The following is a 24,172-nucleotide window of genomic DNA, read 5'->3' on the forward strand; positions in this document are numbered from 1 at the left end:
GATGATTTCTAGGGTGAACAACGGGGGTGGTTTTTTTTTTTGTCAATTTGTACTCACGGCCAAAGTCCTGCAAATCCTGGTAATCCCGTGTTCCCGGTACGGTGCGATACCGAAAATCGTTGGAGCGCGAAACACCAAGTACACCGCGTTAACGGCCATGACAGCGGCTATGCGCGCGTGAAACACAACTGATTACCGAGCGGCGAGCACGGGCCAACAGCTCACAGCTGTCGCGGACGTTGTCAAGCGGCCAGCGCGCGCGTGTGCGTGATAACGCGCGCATTGCTTGACAACGGCGGTCGCGCGATAAGCCCGCGCGCGCACTGTGACCAACAGCAGCGGCGGCTGGTACACCGCCACGTTGGCTAGCCTGCGACCCCGGTAAAACAGCCGGTCGCCCGTTTTGCCGTGAGCTCGATAACGCGGGGTTATTGATAACCAACACTGCTGGCGTAAGTCGATTCAGTTTTGGCCTTTCGCAGACATTTTCAATTTTTCGGCCGTCCAAAAACCGACGTTGTACCGAGAAATCTTCACTCTTGCATCCTAGTCAAAAAGAAAAACAGTAAGTATCCGATGACATTATTTTCTCGTACGTACTAGTAATGCCGCCATTGAATCCACATCGAAACCAGTGTTTCATATGTCATTAGATCCAAATAAAATATCGATAGTTGTCGTTTTCAAGCCAACACTTTTCGGGTTTGGCTCGTTTCAGAATAGTTAACTTATGATGCGTACGATTCATTAAGCACTTTTTAAAATAAAGCCCTCAAGGTTTTACGGTTTACCCATTTTATGATCAAGAATATTGCCTATCCAAAATTTTATAACTTACATAATATTTTGGGCAATCTAGTATCTAGTAACGCGAGATATATTCTAAAAACATTGGCCTAACTTTAAATTATTCTTTTTGATAAGATATTATTGTTATTGGGTTGTAAATTGTGCATACTTAGGAGATTTTCGGTGTCGATTATAATCCCAAAATTTGTTCAAGGTTAACTTGCCTGTGTGACACCTATTAAGGAAGCTTAAAAAAATAACTTGACTGATTAAGTAAAAAAGCTTGTACTGTGGGGAGGTGACAGGTCTACAGGAATTATTATAACTGTAAATGATGATATCACTTTTAAATAATTGCTTTGATGCGAAGCTGTGGTCTAATAAGTTGGTTTTAAAGAGGAAGGGGTGAATTTTTGGCACAATAAAGTATTTTACAGGTACGATTTCTGATCTATAGAGTTGATGCACGAAAAAAATCGATTCAGCAGCTTAGAAGATATCGTGGGTAGAGACACAAAAATAAAAAAATGTAAAAACACATTGTAAATACAATACCTTCTCAGCTTCGCATCAAAGCTAAAATAAAAATCTCTTGGTTTTTAATGTTTTAGTTAAAATACCTACTTACACCTGTAAATAAACAGAAAAGTTATCTGTCATAATTGGCTTTGTACAATCAACCCCGGAACAGGTCAATTTTGATTTCATACAGATTTGAATACGATATGAATTTTTTCCTCTTAAAAGCAAATGTAATAATATTTATTAGATAAAATATCTGAAACTTATTTTACGCCAAAGCGTTTTTAGATGTTTTCTGATGTAATTTTACACGACTAGATTTTTTAAATTAATGTATAATTTTGTTCGACATTTAGAGCTTTTTTTCTATGATGGATTAATTTTCTTAGCACCTATATGAATACCAACGTATTACCAATGTAATCTTCTAATAATTTCAGCTGTAATTAAAAAAATTATGGTTTTTATAAATAAACATAATGTTTAATGTTTACATTATTATTATTATTATACACTTATATTGATATATAAACATTTTTAGATCATGGGAGGTGAATTTGGAAATTTAAAGAGCGACATCCGCGGTGTCATTACTACCAAACTGTCGCCATTCGAACAAAAGGCATTCAAAGGACTGTTTTCCCATGGCGTGCCCAATGCGATTAGAAGAACCGCTTCTAATTTGCCTTTCATTGTACCTCCAATGATATGTAGTTATCTGCTTTATCAATGGGCCGAAGAAACCCACGACAAAAGCGTGAGGAAGAATCCTGCCGACTATGTTAATGATGTATAAATCATTGTAAACAATGTATTACTTACCATAAAAAATGTAATGTAGATACTAGAAAATTATCTCTGTCAAACTATAAAATATACCATCGTAATAAAGTGTCCGTTGTGAAATACTATACATGTATTTTTTTTTTTTTTTTCATAAGTTTAGTAGCTGTTGTTTTTTTATAAAAAGAAAATTGTTTCACTGTGTATGTAATCGTAATCAAATGAACTTATTTAAAACTGTATCTGTTAATAGACACTATTATGTAATTATATTCAGGATGAGACATAATTTTCTCGAAAAATAAATCCAATATTGTAGAAATTTTTTTTTAGAGACATATTTACTTATATTATTTTACAAAGCTCTATCAACTTTCCAAACAATGGTATTTTCAATGTCATTTAAGATATTTAAATGTATTTTATTAAATTTAAAAAACAATAATTGCTGGGAAATCTGACTGGTCGACAGCCAGTTTGAATAATCACGTCATTATTAAGTCATAAGAGTTTATAAATTCAGTACTGTAGGTCTAATGTCTGTATAAAAAGTGCCCAAAAAAATTCTACCCTTACCTTTTGTAGGCTGAATGTTTTTGGGTTTTTCATGAAACAGACAGGCCATTATGATTAAGGAAAAATAATATTAATGTTAAAACTTGTTTTCTTATATCCATTAAATTTATCGTGTTTACCAAGTGATACAATTACAGATGTAACAGGTAGTTAATAAGACATCTCGTATATACTACAAATTAATTCAAATCATTATGATCGGTTTAAAAATAATTCCGAAGGGATTTGGCTTACAATTAACTTGAATTGACTTTTTAGTAGTACAAAGAAAAATTAACAATTAATTAATTTAGTATTAAATTGTTGAATTTCAAAACACAATTCAAAGTGAATGATGTATTCAAATTAAATTAAAGAGTACAAACGATAACAGGTGATATTGTAAGTAGTTTTACTGGTATTTTAGCATAATATTATGTCGTTAAAATGGTTTTTAATGAAAAAATATCCCAGACGGTATTTTGTTGTTCCTGTTGCTATGGGTGATAAAAATCAATGATAATTACACCAATTGTACTGTTTTTAATAAATAAACAATAGTACTATTCACTATGATACAACAGTACTGCTATGTATGCTTACTAATAAAAAACTATCTCAAGTATGATATGTTATTTTAAATTTTGAATTTGTCTTGATTCACATGGATGGGAAAGATTGCGAAGATTCCACGGTTAGTACGGTGGAGAGGAGTCGTTCTAATTTACAGTTTCCAAACAGTTATTCCGGGTAAGTGTGGTACACACAGGATGATTTCTATACTTAAGTGTGTTCCAACTTCCATCGTACCAATTGTTCATCGCATATATATTATAGTGTTAAATAATTGATTTAGAGAAATAATTGACGAGCGTGTAAAGACACTGCCAGTTTTTAACAATAAAAAGCCAACTGCTGTGACGAGATCGCAATGCAAAAAAAAAACATTAAAACCAATCCCTATTCATACATTGTCAGCTACTAGACGACAATGTAAGTTTTGAATCTTTATATTTTATATAAAAAAAAACATATTAAGAATATTAGCGTGTAAACAGGCGTTTCAAATTTACCATATAAAGCGGCGTTGACCGGTCGTACGGGAAGTCATCAATCCAACGCGGCTTGCCTGAAGAATTTATTGTGCCACACTCATACGGTGAAAATCAAACAGTTGGAGAATGAAATCAACGAAAGTCGAATGCAGTGTCAAGTGAGTTTTTAGTTTTATATATAAAAAATAATAACAAACAATCTAATTTTGTAATTTAGGATTTGATAACTGAAAATCGATTGTTGAAAACAATGGAGAAACGACAAGAGCACGCTTTGTCGCTTTACGAAGGCGCACAAGCGAAATTGCCCCAGATGATCAAGTCGTTTAGCGAAGACGTACGTACGCTGAAGAGTCAGCTGAAACAAATGAAAAGTGCGTACAAGGAATTGGAGAATAGATATCGATCGCAAAGTACCGAACTGCTAATAGTGCAAAAACAGCATAAACACTTGTTAGATTTGTCCAAAAACAAACATCTCGCCGAAAGAGATAAACTGTCCAAGCAGTTGGCCGATGCGAGGAATACACTTTTGCAGCAAGAGAAAAAAATCGAGGTAATGTGGAGAAAAACAAACAGGGAATGTTAGTCGTAGCGAGTCGATAATTTATCGTTTATTAATATTTGCGTAGAATTTAATGAAAAAATTGCAACTCCAAAACAAGACCCATCAACATCAAATATGTGCAGAACTGAGTAAAAATAAAGATTTACACGTAGAATTAAAAAGGTTAAACGAAATGAATGAACAACTAAGTTTACAAATAGAAAAGAGTAAGTTACACAGTTATGGGGCAAGATTATTCAAAGTACGTGGAATTACTGAAAACTCAATCACTTTAACACCTCGGTAAGTTTATCTATTGCAACCCGGGCATTATTTAAATAACAATTAAAATCCAAATTTATTCATACAAATACAATTTTATTTTTAATATGAACAATTTTCGCATTTAACAATTACAAAAGTAATTAAAAAACTTTTAGCTTAATAATTTTTTATATAAATAAAAGTTTATGTAATTAAATCAATTTTTATTCTAAGAATTATAAGAATATAAAAGGTTATTTAAAACAGTAAAATAAAAATGCTTATTAAAAGGAAATATTATAAGAAACAGTAAATGCGTAAATACCGATTTAATTAAAATAAAAAATTATTTGATTCGCTAAACGAAAATATACATGATAATTATTAATATATCATTATTTTAATAATAATTATTCGTTATTTAAATTAAAAAAACGCCCAAGTTTGATTCATTGCCAATGTGTATTTAATGGTAGTGTATTTCTTCAATAGTACAGCTACAACGGTAGTAGCGAGACATAACCTTGGAGGCAACGGAGACAATAGCGAGTTGTCGTACAAAAAAGGTGTCCGCGTAATAGAATCTCTGCACGGCACTTCCGGCGATAGTGATGTGTCTATCAGAAATATGCAATCAAATTTAACAAATCAAAAAACTGGAATTGTTAATCAAAGTCCAGACAATAGCAGAGCTGCTATAACAAACTCTTCGGTTCATAAATTGTTGCTATTCAACAACGGTATTAACAAATTAGTGAAGGTAAGTGGTGATTTTAGTCACAAATGTTTATGAAGAGTGCGTATTCGTGTGAGCAACTCCTCGATTTTACAATTATTTATTCTTAGGACGATGAAAAAATATTACTTCAAATGCAGTCCAGCCTCACGAATCAAAATGAAACGAACAACAGCGGTAGTACGTTCACAACGCCCGAAACTTCATTGTCTAGAGCTGAAAAAGACCGGTTGTTAGCTAAACTCAACAATACTAGGGAGGAAAAGAAAGACTACAGTGGCAAATACGTATCTAATACTTTAATAAAGTCGACTAACAAGTTCTATCAGCCGGCTGGATCCAATGACGTAAGCAGCATATCTTCAATAAGTAGATCGTCGTCAATCAGTAGTTGAAATCGGCAAACAGTGAAATGGTTTTTATTATTTTTTTTGTATTCAACAAAATTGTCGGTATAAAAAATTATTTTGTAACTACAAAAAATATATAACGATTAAATGAAAATATTCGCTTTACAATTATTAGACGTGTAGTAATAATGTTATAATTATTTGTCTTTATTCAATTTCTTTAAGACGTTTGATAATGTCTCTGACGATAAGTCTTCTACTTTTCGTATTTCTTGCATGATGGATTTCAACTAAAAAAAGAAGAAAAAAACAAATAAGAACAGAAAATGAATGAACAAATGAAAACAGCACTTTTTTAGCTCGAATATGAAACCGAGATAGGTAATAACGCTTAAAGCTAATAACGTTTTTATATTACAAGAAAACATATAAATGGTAGTATAACAGTGTAAAATACATAATAATTACTTCTTGCTCGGCCGTGTAAAGTCTATCGGACATGATGTTAAATACAGCGTTGGCTTCCACACTAAATGACATTTGCAAAGACGAACGGCCTAGTTGTAACGCAGAATCAATAGCACTCAATGAATCCTAAATTGATAATTCAATAAATAAAACAAACAAATATTACTTAAACATTGTTACTCAATTATCAACTGACCAAGTAAAACGTCTTGGCCTCTGCAATATCATATCTGGATTCCATTGACACTTTTTCTAATTCTTCGGCAGAATATTCATTGTTTTCCAATAAATCGATGAACTCATAAAGAACGTCTCTGTGGTAAATTTTATAATAAAAACACTCGGTTGTACTTGGAAAACAAACTATTTTATGTTACTTGTATTGTTTTGAAGCTTCCTCGAGTGCGACCGTAGCGAATGTAATCATCTGGCAAGCTGCATTTACCGACAGCGAACACGTTTGTTGTAAAAGATATTTGTGCGTAAAATTTTCAACAGGCTGTTTTAAATTTACGACCTCGGCTTCTTTTACCACATAATCAGAATCAGCGATGGAGGTCGTCTGACAGTAAGCCATTGCGGCTGCTATATGTCGCCATTTGATCAGTTTGGACATTCTGTTCTGGAATACAAATTTCAGGCACTCTAGTTGATTTAGTTAGGTTAAAATAAAATATTCAGCAACAGGAATATTACACTAGTAAAAACACGTTTGACGTATACGTTTTTTTTTCCATATTCTTACCATTTAGAGAAATCAATTTGATTACTATTATAATATTGGTTCGTAGATTTAAAACAACAGTACAGCAATATTCGACTATGAGATAGATGAATTCGAATGACTGTGCAAAGTAATAACCAGTCGGTACTTGGCAGTTAAAAGTTTTAACTAAAAATTAAAATCTGAACGCGATTTTCATTTAAACAAGCCGGTTGTAAATATGATTGTGAAGATAACACCGCAAAAACCAGCACCATACCGTGAATTGATAAGGCGGTTACCCGGTTACCGGTAACATGTCAACATGTTAAAAAATCTTTAATACCATGTATCCTTTATTTATTTATGTATAATCGTTAAATATAAGTATAATATAAAGAAGTTTATTTCGATGTTAAAACATTTTAACATGCATTATGAATTTTCCATTCGTCCAACCTAAATTAGTTGATTGTTCTCAACTCGAAATTAAAACAAAAAATAAATTATATATTCTAAGTCATGCTTTTTTATGGGATACCTACCTACCCCCGAAAAAACAAGATATTGAATAGGTACTTTTTTTGTTGATTTAATGATTTATACACAATATGATTTTACCATGTATACAGTTTTCCATCGAAGTGTAAAATATATACACACTACAATAATATACCAACATAAATATTGATTTGCACAAAAACATTTAAAGCTGCCAGTTATTATTTTTAAAACAACTTGCAGTTTAGGTAATATTTTTAATTCAATACAATATGTTCAGCCAATTTGTCAAGTAGGTCTTCAGTTCTTCAACATCTGAATGTATGGTTAACATTGATAAACTATTAAAATGAATCGAATATTAAATTGTATACTTATAACAGTTTGTCACTTCTGTCATAGTTTGTTTCGTATTAGCTGTAGATTTCATCTTATTTTAAGTATAAATTAATTGAAAAAAATAAACAATACCTAACAGTTTTTATTATTTATATATATTTTGCGACCTTAGACTTGATAGCCTCTGACTTGTGAGCTATAAGTCAGAGCTAATATTCCATTATGGACATTCAGTTGCGGTTGTAAACAAGTCTATACATTTTTTAAATTAGATTTACTGGTTTTGAAAAAATATTGGCCAGCTTTGGATGTATTTATTTTATTATTTATATCCAGGGTAATAAATACCTAGATGGCAGATACATTATTATCCAAATTGTGTTTAACATGGAAAATTATTATTATAAAAAAAACTAGTACAGTGAGGTCAGGACATAATGGGGATGGGTATATTGGGGCCGGAGGTGGTCACAGGCCTATATTAATTGTTAAAACTGAAAGTTATTATAAAATCACTTTCAAATAAACGAATTGAATTAGGTATTTGTAGAAATACAATTATCGATAAAAGCATATATTGTACCTAATGACAATAATGTGCTTAAGAATATATATTTGTTATTAAGGTGGATACGAAGAGGGTTGATCTTATGCCTATAATTAATTAATTAAGGCTATGTATTTTTAAATGATTTGATTCGTGGTCCAACACTCTGAAGGGATAGAAGTTTAATAAAACAAGTTATTAGCAGTTTAATTGAAACATAACTTGTTTGTGTACAATTTTTATTTTCCATTATAAGAACAGTGTTTGAACTGAAAAAAATAACTATTTAAATAATAATACTGAAAAGTATTACTTTTTACACTGTATGTAACATAAATACAAATAGATTTTAAGTTTTTTTAAAAAATAAATCAAAACGATACAAATCAATTTAATAACTAATTAAAATATAATATGTTATATTGGCTTTTTCTAAAGCTAATAAAAAAGTTTAAGTGTTTTTTTTTTATTTTTATATACAATATCGCCCTTATTGTTTCCCTTAATTAAGTCTTAAGCCTTCACCCCGTTAGAGAAACCTAATTCATATAAGTGTACCTATACTTTGTTCAAGTTTATTTTGGTCTAGTAATAATCTTGGTTGTAATTTTTAGCTCTTTAGAACTTGTTCAATCTTTGTCAATAGAAATCCATTATAGAATTAAAAGAGAACAATATTCCGGACGGCAAGACGGTGCGTTTTTTTAAAAAAATTTTTTTTTTTTGAAAAGTTACAGTCATTTAAAAATGTTAAAATAGTTATTATTTCTAAACTATTTATTTGAGCGTTACACTTGGAATAATGAAAAAAACGCACCGTCTGGCCCTCCAGAATATTGTTCTCTTTTAATTTTATAATAGGGGCTTTTACTCTAAAACCGAAATTAAGCGAGTTATTTTCAGTCTGCTCAAACATGTAGAAATGAAAAAACATTTTTAAATCGCTTTCAAGGATTGCCGTGATAGTCCGAAAAATAAATTAACTACCAAAATAGAGTCCTAGTTATTGAACTAATAGTTACACATCACAGTTTAACCTTTAAATTAAGATTTTGTGAAAAATTGCCTATACTTTACTCCTTAAAAATAGGCGGTGCGACGCCCTCTTAAATGTCAATTTTTTTTACAAATATTGACTAAAAAGCGAAGTCACTATTGTCCAGCGAACCGATTAATTTTTTTTGTTACATACAGGGTGATTATTTAAGCATTGTTTTAGGGTTTAATAAGGATTTACAATTTTTTTCATTTAGTTTTTGTATAATGTGATAGTTCATTTTTTCACAATTTTTGTTTTTACCCCTCCATTGACTTAGTTTTTTTGATAGCAACTTTTAAAACTTAAACGGTGACGCATATATTTGATGAAATTTTTAAACTCCACTACCCGTCTTACATTTTTTAAACATTTAAAAATAGTTGTCCAAAACTGGTTATCGACCGGTCAACATTTTTCAGTACATTATTCTCAATTATGATACAACTCGGAGAAAAATAACTTTAAGAGTATTATAACTGGAAAAACTTACTATTTTCTCACCTTAAAATTAGTCGGCATATTGAATAATGCTGCTGCTAGATCAATAATTTTGCCAAATATTGCCTACCCTTTGCCCCTTAATAAACAGCTCTTTCCCATCCCCTCGATGAAACGTCAAAAGCAATGGGTTATAATAGTAACACCTAAAAGTTATTTTTTTAAATTATTTTATTATTTCTATTTTCTTGGACCATACTAAACTAGTTACTATAAAGAGTTACAGTGTCTCAACATATGTGTCAAGGATTAGGAAAATCACAAACCATCAATGTGAAATATATACACCGTACATATATTATATACCAACAGTAATGGTAACTATTCCATTTTTTTTAAAAATAAATTACAAGTTTAATTGATATTCGAAATAAAACAGAATAAACACGGTCAGAAGGCTGTACTCGTTCATTATAAGAAGTTCAACAATAGTTATGGTAACTTTTTCCTTATTGTTATATTCGATTTGGTAAATGTTTTTTTTACACATATTTGTATAGAACCTTCGAATAATAACACGCATTTCACCAATGATTTGTTATCATTTAATTTATCATTTTAATTATGCATACTTAAGAAGTGTGTAGGTACGATTGATCAAACCCAAAATATTTAGAATTTTAATTTATCAATAATTCGGTCTCTCGTAATAATTAAAACTTTGTGTTTGGTGTTGAAAAAAAATTAAATAAAACAAATTAATCAGAAGAAAATGACTTAGAAATATTTAAACGGCTATTGCCAAAAGTCCACGCCGGCAATAAAGAAACAAAAATCAATTTTTAAATGAATAAATCAATTTTATTTTATTTTAATAACATTTTACTTTGTCCGTTTATATAAATTTAACGGTACATATTATAAATGGCCTGGAAAAGTTTATTTCTACCCACAATTCAATAATTTACACTAAAATCCAGTTTTTAAATTATATATTATGTACTATGAATTGCTCATTTTTGTATTTTATTTTTAAATTTCAATTAATATTTTACAAACTGAGAATTATGGAATGAAATCTAATCTGTGCTCGTCTTGACAATATTTTTTTATATTTAGCTGATTTTTGTAATTTACAAGTTGTATTTAGAATGAAAAACAAAAAACTCTCGAACACTTATTTTTTTTAACTTGAATAGCATTTTCAAATTAAAACAATGTGATATTACATTATTGTCAGAAATAGCAAAATAATAATGTTTTGAGCTCCAACGGTGGCTACATATTACTTAGAAATTAACTTTCTGTTTTTTTTTTATTATTAAATTATTATACTTAGTTCTAGATAGCAATTTAAAAAAAATTTATTGCTAAGAAATAAAAACCGAAAAATTAAATGTTATCTTAAATAAAATTGTTTGAGTTCACAAAAATTAATGTACCTCCGAACTACAATACAGTTAGGTATATTACAATCTCATTTAATAGACTTAAAATTATACTTTAACACTTGAAATTATTAGAGACACATCTCGCGGTATATTAATTAATATAACAATATTAATTTTAAACTATAAAAATTAAAAATTGAACAATATTTATCGCACACACAACTCGTACCAAAGTGACTTAAATAAAACTTAAGCAACAAATTTAATGTACCGTGACAAATTTCCATCTGTTGTAAAAAAAGTAGATACTTAGAAATCAATAAAAACTCTTTAAAATTTTAAAGCTATTTTATAAGTAGTATTGGTACACCAAGATTATGGTGTGGTTAATAATTATACAAATCAAATTTGTGTATGAAAAAAAAACTAACACTACGATTATAACTAAATTAATAGGTGGTTTAACTAAACGTTAAGCTGACCGAAGAATTTTATACCAGCTAGAAATGTGTATTGTGTTAGGTACTATATTAACCATAATTATAGTTGGTCCAACTAAGAATTTTTTCTGTAAAATTTAAATGCCTTTTGGTTGTTATGCAACCAAAAGGCATTTAAATTACCATAAAGTATTGCAAGTTAGTAGTTTTTGATTGGGTTAATCGTTATTATATTATTAGATTATATAGAACGCTCAAGTCTCAATATAAACATTTCATTAAGCATTTGGCATTTATTGTTTTTCCGAAATAAATATATATTATGTTTGTGTTGTTAATTTTTTAAATTATCACTTGTTGTTTTGACCATAATAAGTAGTGTAGGTACCCGTGCAATTTTAATTAGCTTATTGTACAACCATTGAACTTTGAATGGGAAAATATGGCGCCACTTGATCGGGTGACGGTAACGAGAAACCACGCCATTATAGATTGCTTTATCTGGCAATATTCAAATATTATATTTTCTAGGTATAAATAGGTGTGCAGCATTCGAGTGCAAGCATAACACGTTTGTTTTTTGCAAAACTATACACTTTGGTAAGTGCCAACAGCGATATTTACTATATGTCTGACACTATGTTGTCTAAATATTATTAGGTACATGTAAATGGTGTAAAACCGATTTCGTTGTTTCAGTATTAGTATCCTTCTATAAGTTCTCCAAGAACCAACTCAAAAAACCAAAAATGGGCGCAGAAAAAGTATCAATGAACATCGTTGTCGTCGGACAAGTGCAATCCGGCAAAGCCATCAAGACTGTCGCCAAGACCAGCCCAGCTGTTGACCAGGCCATGGTAAGTAGTAATTTTAGTAGTCTAGTCAAATTTGCAAAAAAATTCAAGTATAATATTATATGTAAATATCAAATTACAACCGTGTAAATTTTCATTTAAAAAAAACGGTTCAGTTTAATGTAATCAAAATAATAATATGTTTTGTATTGAGCATTCTCTATATAAACTAATAATATTAATTGACCTAACCAAAACTACCACCAACTTGCAATACTTTATGCTAATTGTTAAATGTCTCTTGTTGCACAACACCGAAAAAAATACTCAGTTGGACCAACTAAAAAATTATGGTTATAATATAGTAACCTGTAACACAATACATTTCTAGCTGATATAAATTCTTTGGTCAGCTTAATGTTTAATTAAAGAAACTATTAATTTAGTTATAACCGTAGTACTAGTTTATTGTTTTTTTTTTCATACACAAATTCGATTTGTATAATTATTAAACACACTTTCACCCAGACTACTTATAAAATAGCTTTAAAATTTCAAAGAGTTTTTATTGATTTCTAAATATCTACTTTTTTTACAATATAATATCATTTTTGTCACTATTTAATATTAAAAAAATAGTACCGCAAAACGATTAAATAAATATCATTAGGTACGTTTACATTTATTTTTTAACTTTATTTACTGATAAATATAATATAATATATGACAACAGTACCTATAATAGCATTGTTAAATATTTGGAAATGTGAAAATTTAGTTTTATACTTAGAAATGTAATTTTAAAAAAAAAACAATTATTTATTATAGTGTTAAACTAATAATACTTTTTTTTCCAGAACTGTTAATGAAATAATTCCATGATGTCAAACTCAAAATTGCCATAGACCACACAATGCATATATTTACTTATACCATAATAATAATATGTATTGACATGCTCAAATAAATTTTTAAAAATCCGCCGTTAAAATGTGTTTATTTTTTTTATAAATTTAATTAATTTTTTTTTACCTTTCAAGAACTATAAAATATGTTGTATAATATTAAACACAATTATTACACAGACCAAGTTCTTCTAGAAAATGGTTGTCCATTTATACAATTGCAACAAAAATGTTTGCATGTTTAAATCTATGAAATAAGTATTAAAAAAATACTTATAACATGACTATATTACAATTTACATATTATACTTGTGTGATTTTTCCCATATATTTGTTGATTCATCAATATATTATTGCATTTAAAAAGAATATGCTTAAGAAAATGTATAATTGGTGACTTTTTTTAAAAACTAATTTACTGCATAGTAAAGCGTGTTATTTTATTTTAATTATTATTAATTTTTTTTAAATGAATAATAAAATTATTTTTACTAACATGCTACAAAAGTAGGTACATAATAGTGTTCAGGACAAAAAAAATCAAAAATTGATAGCTTATGCATCTGCTGTATTGGCCTACAGACAAGTACCGCATGCCTTTATACTGTAGGCATAATTAGTACTTGACTAATAAGTAATAAGTTTTAGCAGTTTTTTTATTTATGTTCTCAGAATAACTCTAATAAACATCTCAGCATCCAGCTGGACCATCTCTTAACTCTAAACTATTATCTCTAACCTTTTTACCTCTCTTTTTTTATGCCTATGTCCTAGTGTCCTTAACAATAGTGTTAAGTACATGAAATTGTACTCTTTTTTTTTTTTTTTTAACATTTTACGGGCTTATACTATGTTTATGACATAATACATCAACTGAAGGACGTTGTCCAGATTTTTTTAATTTTATAAAAAATTAAGAGATTCCAGTAAAACATCTAGGTGTCTAGTCTGCCAATTTGTCTGCAAATGTATGTAATTAAAAACATATATGTTGCCATTTAAAAAAACCGAAAATTCCCCTTTTTGGCTAATAAGGATTGGCGATAAAAATGTTCAAAATATTGTTGGAAAATGTAGTAAAATAGGTACCTTAAAGTTTAGGGGGAAAAAAATGCTCAAAATATTCATATTTTCAAAAAAAAAATGAGTGTCTTACACAATAGTTGGATCATTTTGTAACCATAGACCTTATACTACTAGACGGAGCATGCGTGCCAACGTGCTGAATATATTCACATTATTTCATCGACTATTCAGATTTTTAATGTAACGATTCAATAATAGCTATTAGGTAAGCACAAAACCTACAAATTATATATATATATGTGTATTTAAAGATATTGTATCATATTTAGAGTGTTTCTAATAACTTACATATTATTTTTAACAACTATCTGGGGAATATGTCTTCGTCCTAGTTGGCAACACTGCGTGTTTAAATAATCTTATAATAATATCCGAGGCGTGTGTTGTGTTTGTATATACCTAATTGTTTATAATTCGTGTCTTCACTGTCTGTGCTGTCTAGGAGAAAGTGGTATGTATAAAACGTACCTACTTGCTGGGCGAGTCCACACAAGTGTGTTAGAAAATATTTTCTCAAAACATCAATGCACATTGCGCATAATATAAATATAGACGTACCAGAGCTAAGGTAATTTTCAAACGTTACCTGTGTAATATTATTATATGAGATCAGGATTGTAATATATTTTTTACACTCGACAATTTTTTAAATCGAATAATTTTGTGTGTACATGTAGTATGCCGACAGTAGGTGTGTGTAATGAATATTTTTTTATTTAGATTTATTTTACAGTGTATGGGTCTAGGTCAGTGTATACTCATCTTCTATGAACAATCTAAAAATTACTAGGTATTCATTCAATGTTAACCTATCCGCTGAATTAAATAGTAGAAACTATAATATTATATGATTTCTACATTGTTTCAGACGGATTTTTATCGAATTTAACGAACCGCAAAATCTACCAAATGAAAGTTATTAACGCTGTTTTTGTAAATAGCTTTTACTTTTTACGGTAGTGCTGTGCAATTCTGAATAACAAACGTTATTATTTGATATATTAAACTATTATATATTATAATATTTTTCTTGACAATATCAGTATACTACTATCAGTACTGGCAGGTACTACAGAACTGTAAACACTTGCCTAACCTAGTTAAGACTATAAAGAAACAATTTTTTTTTTAAAAAAAACCCGCCTAGTTACCTACATAAAAAAGTCTTTTCGTGTGCCACTTATAGATTTCTGTACAAAATATGGACACACTTAAACAACAATTGACGTTTACCGTTTAGATAGGTAAACGGTAAATTTGACCAGTAAATAGTAATACCTCCTAAGCAATACATTTGATTTTGTTGGGTGTACTCAGAATAATGTGAAATAAATACCTTTTGATGGTGTTACAGGAATTTGGAAAAATAAAATTAACAGGGTAAAGAAAGCCATAATAAAACCAGTGTCGACTAGCAATTAGCTTAGGTATTTTGAGTTATTATCGCGTTTGTAATAATTTGAGTACCCTAATTGAAGAGTGAATTTATCAAACGGTAACAAAGTATAAACAATTTTGTACATTTTTCAAGCGAGGAATAGTTATTTATAAAAATAAAAAAAAACAATCATATTTAACGCTTTAAAATATGTTGAAAGTGTTACCGGTAATGAATAAAATACAAATGAAATTATTAAGTTCAATTTTTATACTTTGGAACGTTTGACAAATTTACTCTTCAGTTATTGTCTAATAATATGTTTTTGGTAAATAAAAAAACAAATAGGTTACAATATCGGGAAGACACTACCACCTATTCTACAATAATTTATTCTTATCTAAATAATTTCAGAGGAGTACAGATGGAAACCGTGTTGAACATATTTATAGCAATATTATAGAATTCCTTTTTTTTTTTGTAATTAGGCACCTATGCAACTATATGAACTATCTACTACTACAAGTCAAGTAACAAGTAACATGACCGTTATTGACATGGAATTTCTGTATGAACTGATTTTGTATACTATGCCGACACAACGGCTTATTTATGGTATTTTTTATTATATTATATTGTGTGTGCATCGCACAAAGCGGTCATCTCCCGTTATGCCGCCGCCTTTTGTCGACCGAATAGACCGGGAAAAAAAACCCCAAAGAATAGAAAATATTCAGAATTCTTTACAATAATAACAATAATAACATGGTAGGTACCAACACGGCGTTCTGCGTAGCCGGTGGGGGTATGTCGTATGGGGAAGGAGGCGCGGTCCGGTTCGGGGAGTGGGACCGTGCGTTTGCCTATCAGTACCGTGATAACCAGATAACCCACTACTATCACGACACATTGTACCTAACGGACGGCTGTGTAATACTTTTCCCGTGTTCTTCGGTGTACTCGGCATATACTCGGTACTACTACGGCGACGGCCTTGAGGCGAATGACCCAACATGATGATTTCATAACCATAGGTGTGTACTTTCTCTGATTTTCTCTTTCGTAACTGCGTGCGCGGTTCCTGCCGTGTGCTGCGCGCGCCAATGCCACACGGGTCGCCATGAACGTCACACCGACAGCAGCAGCGGTCCGGCTACTGTGGCCCAGGATCATCCAGGCCAGGGGTCCGGCGGCGGCGGCGGCGGCCGTGGGCCAGCAGCGGCGATGCGCCTCTTCGGCCACCGCGGCGGTCAGCAACGGCGGCAACCAAAAGCCCGACTGGAACCGGGCCGTGTCCGAGGCCGAGAAGATAGTCGGCTACCCGACGTCGTTCCTGAGCCTCCGATGGCTGCTCAGCGACGAAATAGCAAACGTCGCGTTGCACCTGCGCAAACTGGTCGGCTCCAATCATCCGCTGCTGAAAACCGCCAAGTGAGTAGTAAGAGTACGGCGTCTGTTCATGTTGAATTTTATTTATTTTTGTTTTTCCCCCCCCCCCCCCAAAGAGGTTTGTTGTACAACGGTCGAAACAACATGCAAGCGTGGGGTCTGATAGTGTTGCTCATTTCCAAAGCGGCGGGCCATCTGAACGTCGACGAAATGGAAGAAGACAAGGCGGCCGGCGTGTTGCACAGCCAAAGAGCGTTGGCCGAAGTCACCGAAATGATCAGGACCAGTCATCTGGTGCACAACGGTCTGGTGAACATTTATCCGGGACTATATCCGGAACCGGCTATACTGAACGACATGGCTTTTGGCAACAAAATCGCCCTGTTGAGCGGCGACTATTTGCTGAGCAATTCGTGTGCCGAATTGGCTTCTCTCAGGAATCAAGAAGTAATCAACGTTCCGTGTTTACACTACAGTTAGGTTCCCCCCCCCATCGACATTTTTTATTAATTCATTGATTTTTTTTACGTCTAGCTTGTCGAGTTAATCAGTAGTGCACTTCGTGATTTATCTGAAGCAGAATTTGTGGGCAGGAGAGACAGACAGAATAATCCTTTGCCCTCACCATTCGAGCCGCTCAGTCGAAGTTTCAGCTCTTCGCTGCCTTTAGACCCGCTCGAACCGTCCAGTTCATTGGGTGGCATGCCTCTGACGTCTGCATTGCAAGACTGGACCAAGCGCAACGTCTTGTCCGCCGGTAGCCTGCTCGGTAAATCGTGCCAGGGAACATTGGCTTTAGCCGGCCACGGCGTCGAATTACAAAAACAAGGATTTTTGTTTGGAAAACATCTGTCGTTGGCTTGGCAGGTAAATATATTGTCAAATGTTTGTGTTCACATAGTTTTTTTTATAAATGTATAATATGTCATGTTCATTCTCAGGCGTATTTGGATTTAGAACCGTTCATGTCCGGATCGCCGTATTCTTTGGGTATTTCGTTTAATCTCACTTCGGCGCCGGTCATGTTCCATCTTGAACACGACCCGTCGTTATTCGATGAAATCGACAAGGGCGTGGAATCCGTCCACAACGTCGACTATGCCAAAGTAAGTCGGCAAACTCGAGTTATCGAAAGTTTTTTTTATTAAAATCAATCGCAATACATTTGTTAATTATTTTCCTTGCCCAAATTCTTATAACCTTACCTTGGTTTTTATTCTGTTGTTGTACGATTTGTTCATTTTCACAGGTACACAGTATCGTCATGAAAGGCCCGGGAATCGCTTACACCAAACAACTGCAAAAGGAACATTCGCAAAAAGCAATGGAAGTATTGGAAGTTTTCGAAGAAAGCGACGCCAGAACAGCCCTGTCGAACATTATAGTCGCGATGGGGGGCGAATAAAAATATATATTCTGGTTGTGTATTATGTATTTGGATGAAAAAAAAAAATAATAGTAATTATGTCGCAACACACAGGGTATTACACATTATAATAACGTCAAGTTAAGGATTTTGTGCTATATTAATGATTTTGCTATTTTATCAGATTGCTTTATACTATATGACAGTGTAAAAGTACTATTTATTTATCATAGTTTTATTGAACTATAAAATGTTGTTAAGCTGTTTGTAATATTGTTATTTAGTAAAAAAATGTTATCAATTCGAATCGAAAAATATTTGTACATTTTTGTAAAAACCGTATGATAATAAATAGTCGAAACACGGTACGGTTTCTTAGTATATGTTTATTTTAGCCTGTTGACATGTGTACTTAATATTTTATTAAAATTCTTGCACAAGAAAGCTGTTGAAGGCCACATTTTTTTTTCATCAGCAATCCCTTTCAACAGCTTTGTCTAAAGGTCAAGGCCAAGTACAGTTTATCTACACAAAGCAATTAATTCATTTAACCAGACCGTTAAAAACAAACCACTTTACCACATATTTTTAGTTTGAGCACAAATTACGATACATAAAATACACACGTTTGAGTTTTTTTCCATTATTTTATTTGGGCACTATAACTTTCAAACTAGTTGCACTGTCCAAGAATACAATACGTCTGTCGGACGTCTTCATATCGGATCAGTAATCGTCTTAACGTAACCTTAAAAATACATTAAATCAATATACACAATTCGAAAGACACTTATTTTTAATTGAACGTAACTCGATAAATTGTTCATAATTTTAATAATTCGTTCGAATAAATCGCCTAACAGAAAAATGTATAAAAAGTTGTTGTAAGAAAAAAAAAAAACAAGAAAAACACGTGTCTTATAATTTCAGATCGCCGTAAAACGGTTAACATCATACTGTCGGTAATAATATAGCTAAATAAACTAACACTATCGATTAATAAATCTTACAGTAATTAAATTTAAAAAAAATAGAATATTTTATACTTAATTATTTATTTTCCAGGTCATGCGTGCATATTAAAACAATACAATATTGTTGGCTTTTCTTACGAATAGATAATAAATAATACACATAAATCATTTGCGTTAATATATATGACAAATAAACATTTTATTCTATTGTAAACGTATTTGGTGGTGCACGCTACTTTAGTTGTACAAAACGATACGAGTTTTATAAAAATATGTGCATCATACATCATTAATTAACATATTTAATATTTTGCGTTTGATAAAATACATTTTGTTTAGAAAATACTGCGGGTGGTATTATAATACATCGAAAACTATTCACGAGCTTAAGTTTAACATTTGGGTGAAAAAATTGTCCAACCAATATTTGAATAATAAATATAAATAATACGTGTATTGAAAAAATGTTCTCGTTCAATTAAAAAAAAATACTGTAAAATAATAATTTAAGTAGTGTACATTCCTTATGATAAGTAGTGTCGTTAAAGAGTATACAAACTAAAGATGAAAAATAAATATAATGTTTGGTATAATGTATTATAATTTTGTGATATTACCTATCGTGTGTTTAATTTTTAACATAAAATATAATTGGATTGACTAAACTAAAAATAAATAATACACATACCTATCGGTCCGATTCAAAAATACTGTACAATAATACTCTTAGATTGCGATTCGTGTGTATGTTTCTTATGATAATAAGTAGTGTCGTTACTGACTTAAAGAATATAAAACTAAAGATAAAAAATAAATATTCATACGTTTGGTATAATACACAGTCGAGAGAAATATATAATAGCTTTGGTTGTTGTTCAAAAATCAACAAACGAGTAAAAAAATCTAACAATATACTATCAATTTTATACTTGCCTTCGACGGTAAAAAAAAATTTAAAAAAACAATTCACCGAAATCAAACATTCGAATAAACATTTTTAACTGCACACCGAAGACATTTTTTTTTTATATATATATAATAAAAATATATAACTTAACGACAAATAAGACTAAAACGGTTTTACGAATTTCATAATATTATTGTTCGATTTAAATAATAGCGACATAATATTTATGAAAATAAATAAAAAAACGTGTAAGCAGCCACACAGTAAAATAAATTGCCAAATTACGTTACAGATCATAAAAATAAAATAAAATGGACTAGTTGGTAAAATTAGAGAGCTGAAAATCGAATATTATCACAGTAAAAATAGAAAAGAAAAAAAAATACTCAATTCAATCGTCCACAGAGTTAAATCAACAAAAGTTATGAAAAAATTTGGGGACAGTCGCTCGTGTTGTTTAATTTAATATATGTTAAAGTAGTCAAGACCTTTGGGTTAAGTGGTGAGCGTGTAACTTATCGTAAATATAATATATGCACGTGTATACTAAGTGCACTCGGTGTAAAATTAAATACATCGTAGCACACCCCACACAGTTATCTATTTTTCTCCGACAAATAACTAGCGCTCAGAGGAACGTCGAGATAGCTGGCAAAACGGGCCGTTTCAATTTTTGGAATAACCTAAAAAAAAAGAAGACATTTTTATTATTAGTAAGTTTTTGTACACAAAATCGCATAAAAAAACAAAAACCGCCTTACCTTAAAAGTCGGGTACAACGCGTTTTTCTTTGTCCGCAAATTCGTTCCTTTCGAGTAACCGTCCCAATGGTTGCCGGCCACCGTGATCTCGTCGCCGACTCGCAGGTCCATTTCGTGAGGACCGTCGGCTTCGTGAGGCAAAATGGCTACGTGTAGCCGTCGTTTTTGACCTCCGTAATAGTATATGTCGTCCAGAGACGTATACATGGTCGAAGCGTCGGGTCCGAGCGTGTTCTTTATTTCGTAGGCCACTCTGCAAACCTACAACGGCATATACAGCGACAAAATTATTTACAATTACGGTTTTGTCGGTAAACAACACGGAAGAGTGTAAAAAAAATAAATATAAACAGTCATTCGTAATTACTTGTGATGAAAATGTGCAAACTAAGTAATCGCTTAGCGAAAGGAAATGAATATCGGTGATGATACCGCTTAACGATTGACCGGAGTATCGTTTACTGATCGACGCCGTTTTGGATATATCTTCGTCGCCAATTATGTCGTACTCTGGATATCTAAAACACAATTGACGTTAGCTGATAGTGATACAACTAGTTTAGTACTAGCAGAGTTGAGCATTATCGAGATTTTTAAATTTTTTTATTTAGACAAAGTGAATAATAAAAAATTACATTTAGTATAATCGTATATTTATCGGTAACATACTTTCGTTTGGCTTCGGCAAATAATTTCGGTTCGTCCGTGGCTAAATATACTCGTTTTTTGTCGACTTTACTCCCTCCTAGCTCTCTGAGTTTGTAATATTCTTCGACGTGAATCATATATTCGTCGAGTTTATGAAACGCTGCTTCCGTACCGACTTTATCCGTTCTTCTGATATGCACTCTGAAAAAAAAAACGTACAGCCATCGGTATATGTCATAATATAACATATTATATTATTATAATAATCGTGTCGGTTAAAAAAAAGGTGCAGTTTACCCGACAATGGGTTTTTTGAATCCGACTTTGTTGGCGTAATCGTGTAGCTTTTGGCTGGTAGCCGGTTGTGGCCGAAGCATGTATTTCAGAAACTGGCCGATCCACCAGACGACAGGATCGCCGTGCAATACGTTCAGTCTGGGAGCCAAGTCTTCGGGCAAAGCGAGCGGCAAAAAAGGCGGCCGAGGGTTTATCGAGTCGATAATAGGAAGGGTGATGACTTGAGTTTTGCGGCTACCTGTGGTGTGATGAAACTATGGTAAGATATCGCTTTGCTTTATCAGCAATGTCGTTTACCTGGCCATCGATTTATCGTCTGTCCACTGGGCGACAAGCAGGTGTCGCTCAACGGCAAGAACACTTCTTGCCAACCGGCTTTGGAGTATCTCCACCCCTTGGATTTCAGCACGAGCGTTCTCTCGGTGGCGTACGCAACGATAAAACAGTAAACGACGTGATGCAGTTGACAGCCGTATCCGCAACCCTAGAAAAAATAAAAATAAAATGAATTTGTAATTACGTCAATAGCACAATAATGAATGGACAATGCGATTGAACTGACTTTGTTAAGATCGCAAACCAATTTCCTAGCTTTGGTACAATCCGAAGGATTCTGTAAATGATGCAATCGCTTTTGGACTAAATTACTCAAATCCTCCGACTCTTGTTTTCTCCACGACGCGTGACCATCGACCTCGGCCAAGTTGGATATATCGTTGAGCAAAGACCTGTAACGTTCGCCGACACGGTTTTTCATTTTGTTCACGCGCTCGATGCCTTCGTCGTCGATTTCTTTTCCCAGAGATTTCAATTCAGCGTCGACATAGTACCACAGTTCTTTGATATTAGCGTAAATACGACGGCGTAAAAGCTCGTATTCTTCAGGCGGAGCGTCCTGACCGGTGCCTTTTGAATTTTGCATGTACGCCAAAAGAACTTTCTTATGATCGGCTTTTGGACTGTTGTAAAAGTGTATGTAAAACAACAATATGAGAAAATATAATATATGACGTAATAATATTGCATGTAACACTTACTTGTCATTTAAATCTAAGACCAGTGCGTTGAGCTCGGCATTGCTTTTGTGTAACTTATCGAGCTCTCGTAAAGCTCTGGCCAGTCTTTGGGATGAATCACCGTCTACATTGTCCTGTTGCCGTACAAACTTAAACGTTATCAATAGAAATGCGACCCATGACGACGCAAGGAAAGCCAAAATACGCAGCCAGCCCTGCTGTCTCATGTTGTATCTCCTTTACTACAATTTCTATTAAAAAAAAATATATAAATTTAAAAAATGTTTCGAAAATCTTCTCGACTTCACAGCTTGTTGAAAAACCTAAAGCATATATGTTTTCCTGTTATTGTGTACCTTCGACGCTTAAGGTCTCAAACGTCAATAATACGTTGTATTACGGATTTGTCGAAAGGCCCAAACGTCCAATTCGACTCGCCTATACAATACCCACAGTGTTTTTATGGTAAACTCGGTACAACAGGCTGTGAACCTGACTTGGCGAGGTGGTCTACGATTTTGATTGCTTACCATTTTTGTGTTTCGGTGGATGTTTTTGGACAAGCGGCCGTCGTCGTTGCCTCGGCCGGTCAACACGTCATCGGACCACCACCAAAGCTGCTGCTGCTGACACCATCCAACGGGAAACGGGATCCACACGACGGCACTGGGAGCAATAATAATTAGTTTTCACTTAAATTTGCCATTTCCCAGTGTTGTGGTCGTGCCAAACCGTCCCGTCGTTATCACTACTCGACGGTATCGTTATCAGGTACACTGAGGGAACGAACTTTGTACAGTGTGCACGCGCGCGCGACGGTACAAACGGTTGGCGACACTGTGAGCGATCGCCGCCTTTTTTTTAAATTATAATTTTAAAAGGCAAAACCGCGGTGTTGTCCGTTTGCCGGCCGAACGCACAATGGAGAGTAAGTACGGCTCTGCACTTGTATACTTGTTGTAAATAATACCATTACAATAGTGTATATTTTTTTATTACTGTTGTTATATAATAGTCCCCCGATGAAAAAAAAAAAAAAAAAAAAAAAAGGGAAAAAAATAATAACAGGAACGCTCGACCGGACGCGAATCCTATTGTAATGAAATTACCATTATTTAGCCGGTACCGAGTATTGTAAACTATTGTACGCGCAATTAAAAAAACCGCATTATTATACCTATATA

The 24,172-nt window shown here is 32.6% G+C and overlaps 6 protein-coding genes and 1 long non-coding RNA gene across 12 annotated transcripts in view; 4 read left to right on the forward strand and 3 right to left on the reverse strand.

Moving 5' to 3' along the window:
- LOC126834149 (calcium uniporter protein, mitochondrial) overlaps window positions 1-230 on the reverse strand; it is an 80,224-nt gene extending 79,994 nt beyond the window's left edge. Inside the window, exon 1 of the mRNA XM_050565872.1 lies at window positions 58-230. Coding sequence (XP_050421829.1) covers window positions 58-159 — 102 coding nt within the window. The 5' untranslated portion in view covers window positions 160-230. The remainder of the gene's footprint in view (window positions 1-57) is intronic.
- A 192-nt stretch (window positions 231-422) lies between these two features.
- On the forward strand, window positions 423-2,222 carry LOC126834321 (cytochrome b-c1 complex subunit 8). The gene is made up of 2 exons (XM_050566150.1): window positions 423-565; window positions 1,853-2,222. Exon 2 carries the CDS (start codon window positions 1,856-1,858, stop codon window positions 2,105-2,107), a length of 252 nt encoding a protein of 83 aa, XP_050422107.1. The 5' UTR covers window positions 423-565; window positions 1,853-1,855; the 3' UTR covers window positions 2,108-2,222.
- A 970-nt stretch (window positions 2,223-3,192) lies between these two features.
- LOC126834841 (lebercilin-like) lies at window positions 3,193-5,728 on the forward strand. Its single transcript, XM_050567036.1, has 7 exons — window positions 3,193-3,399; window positions 3,506-3,642; window positions 3,708-3,862; window positions 3,922-4,260; window positions 4,337-4,554; window positions 5,008-5,275; window positions 5,362-5,728. Exons 1-7 carry the CDS (start codon window positions 3,314-3,316, stop codon window positions 5,644-5,646), a joined length of 1,488 nt encoding a protein of 495 aa, XP_050422993.1. The 5' UTR covers window positions 3,193-3,313; the 3' UTR covers window positions 5,647-5,728.
- Window positions 4,799-7,019, reverse strand: LOC126834312 (uncharacterized). Of its 6 annotated transcripts, XR_007685058.1 has the most exons (7): window positions 6,815-7,019; window positions 6,447-6,691; window positions 6,266-6,383; window positions 6,070-6,195; window positions 5,569-5,891; window positions 5,381-5,467; window positions 4,799-5,132 (listed from the first exon to the last, which is right to left on the reverse strand). XR_007685058.1 is itself a non-coding variant. In XM_050566134.1 (5 exons), exons 1-5 carry the CDS (start codon window positions 6,815-6,817, stop codon window positions 5,799-5,801), a joined length of 585 nt encoding a protein of 194 aa, XP_050422091.1. In that variant the 5' UTR covers window positions 6,818-7,019; the 3' UTR covers window positions 4,799-5,798. The 6 variants fall into 6 exon arrangements, 1 of the variants encoding a protein (XP_050422091.1); XR_007685060.1 differs by having other exon boundaries at window positions 4,799-5,467; window positions 6,447-6,686; XR_007685059.1 differs by lacking the exon at window positions 5,381-5,467.
- Window positions 7,020-11,936: 4,917 nt separating this feature from the next.
- LOC126834614 (uncharacterized) lies at window positions 11,937-13,252 on the forward strand. Its single transcript, XR_007685086.1, has 3 exons — window positions 11,937-12,067; window positions 12,167-12,324; window positions 13,119-13,252. It is a non-coding gene; the product is annotated as an uncharacterized LOC126834614 (long non-coding RNA).
- Window positions 13,253-16,514: 3,262 nt separating this feature from the next.
- On the forward strand, window positions 16,515-18,753 carry LOC126834253 (all trans-polyprenyl-diphosphate synthase PDSS2). Its single transcript, XM_050566036.1, has 5 exons — window positions 16,515-17,061; window positions 17,136-17,466; window positions 17,554-17,886; window positions 17,961-18,125; window positions 18,269-18,753. Exons 1-5 carry the CDS (start codon window positions 16,751-16,753, stop codon window positions 18,422-18,424), a joined length of 1,296 nt encoding a protein of 431 aa, XP_050421993.1. The 5' UTR covers window positions 16,515-16,750; the 3' UTR covers window positions 18,425-18,753.
- Window positions 18,754-19,012: 259 nt separating this feature from the next.
- Window positions 19,013-23,883, reverse strand: LOC126834251 (alpha-(1,6)-fucosyltransferase). The gene is made up of 9 exons (XM_050566035.1): window positions 23,519-23,883; window positions 23,010-23,239; window positions 22,535-22,931; window positions 22,270-22,456; window positions 21,973-22,210; window positions 21,697-21,876; window positions 21,395-21,545; window positions 21,028-21,288; window positions 19,013-20,949 (listed from the first exon to the last, which is right to left on the reverse strand). Exons 2-9 carry the CDS (start codon window positions 23,213-23,215, stop codon window positions 20,863-20,865), a joined length of 1,707 nt encoding a protein of 568 aa, XP_050421992.1. The 5' UTR covers window positions 23,216-23,239; window positions 23,519-23,883; the 3' UTR covers window positions 19,013-20,862.
- Window positions 23,884-24,172: the final 289 nt, after the last annotated feature.

Source organism: Adelges cooleyi, unplaced genomic scaffold (genome assembly GCF_023614345.1).
Source record: "Adelges cooleyi isolate 19-005CV unplaced genomic scaffold, UGA_ACOO_1.1 ACOO_flye_CR_arks_rails_tigmint_CR_PRNA_21, whole genome shotgun sequence".
In the NCBI taxonomy this organism is placed as follows: domain Eukaryota; kingdom Metazoa; phylum Arthropoda; class Insecta; order Hemiptera; family Adelgidae; genus Adelges; species Adelges cooleyi.

Coding starts and splice junctions, on each gene's coding strand:
- LOC126834321 (XM_050566150.1), top strand. CDS start 1,856: ATGGGAGGTGAATTTGGAAATTTAAAGAGCGACATCCGCGGTGTCATT.
- LOC126834841 (XM_050567036.1), top strand. CDS start 3,314: ATGGATGGGAAAGATTGCGAAGATTCCACGGTTAGTACGGTGGAGAGG. Junction 3,643..3,707: donor GTCAGCTACTAGACGACAAT/GTAAGTTTTGAA, acceptor GCGTGTAAACAG/GCGTTTCAAATTTACCATAT. Junction 3,863..3,921: donor AAAGTCGAATGCAGTGTCAA/GTGAGTTTTTAG, acceptor TTTGTAATTTAG/GATTTGATAACTGAAAATCG.
- LOC126834312 (XM_050566134.1), bottom strand. Junction 6,196..6,265: donor AGGCCAAGACGTTTTACTTG/GTCAGTTGATAA, acceptor TTATCAATTTAG/GATTCATTGAGTGCTATTGA. Junction 5,892..6,069: donor TTTACACGGCCGAGCAAGAA/GTAATTATTATG, acceptor TTCTTTTTTTAG/TTGAAATCCATCATGCAAGA.
- LOC126834253 (XM_050566036.1), top strand. CDS start 16,751: ATGAACGTCACACCGACAGCAGCAGCGGTCCGGCTACTGTGGCCCAGG. Junction 17,467..17,553: donor CTTCTCTCAGGAATCAAGAA/GTAATCAACGTT, acceptor TTTTACGTCTAG/CTTGTCGAGTTAATCAGTAG. Junction 17,887..17,960: donor ATCTGTCGTTGGCTTGGCAG/GTAAATATATTG, acceptor GTTCATTCTCAG/GCGTATTTGGATTTAGAACC.
- LOC126834251 (XM_050566035.1), bottom strand. CDS start 23,215: ATGAGACAGCAGGGCTGGCTGCGTATTTTGGCTTTCCTTGCGTCGTCA. Junction 22,211..22,269: donor GACGATAAATCGATGGCCAG/GTAAACGACATT, acceptor ATCACACCACAG/GTAGCCGCAAAACTCAAGTC. Junction 21,289..21,394: donor TTTGCACATTTTCATCACAA/GTAATTACGAAT, acceptor ATGCCGTTGTAG/GTTTGCAGAGTGGCCTACGA.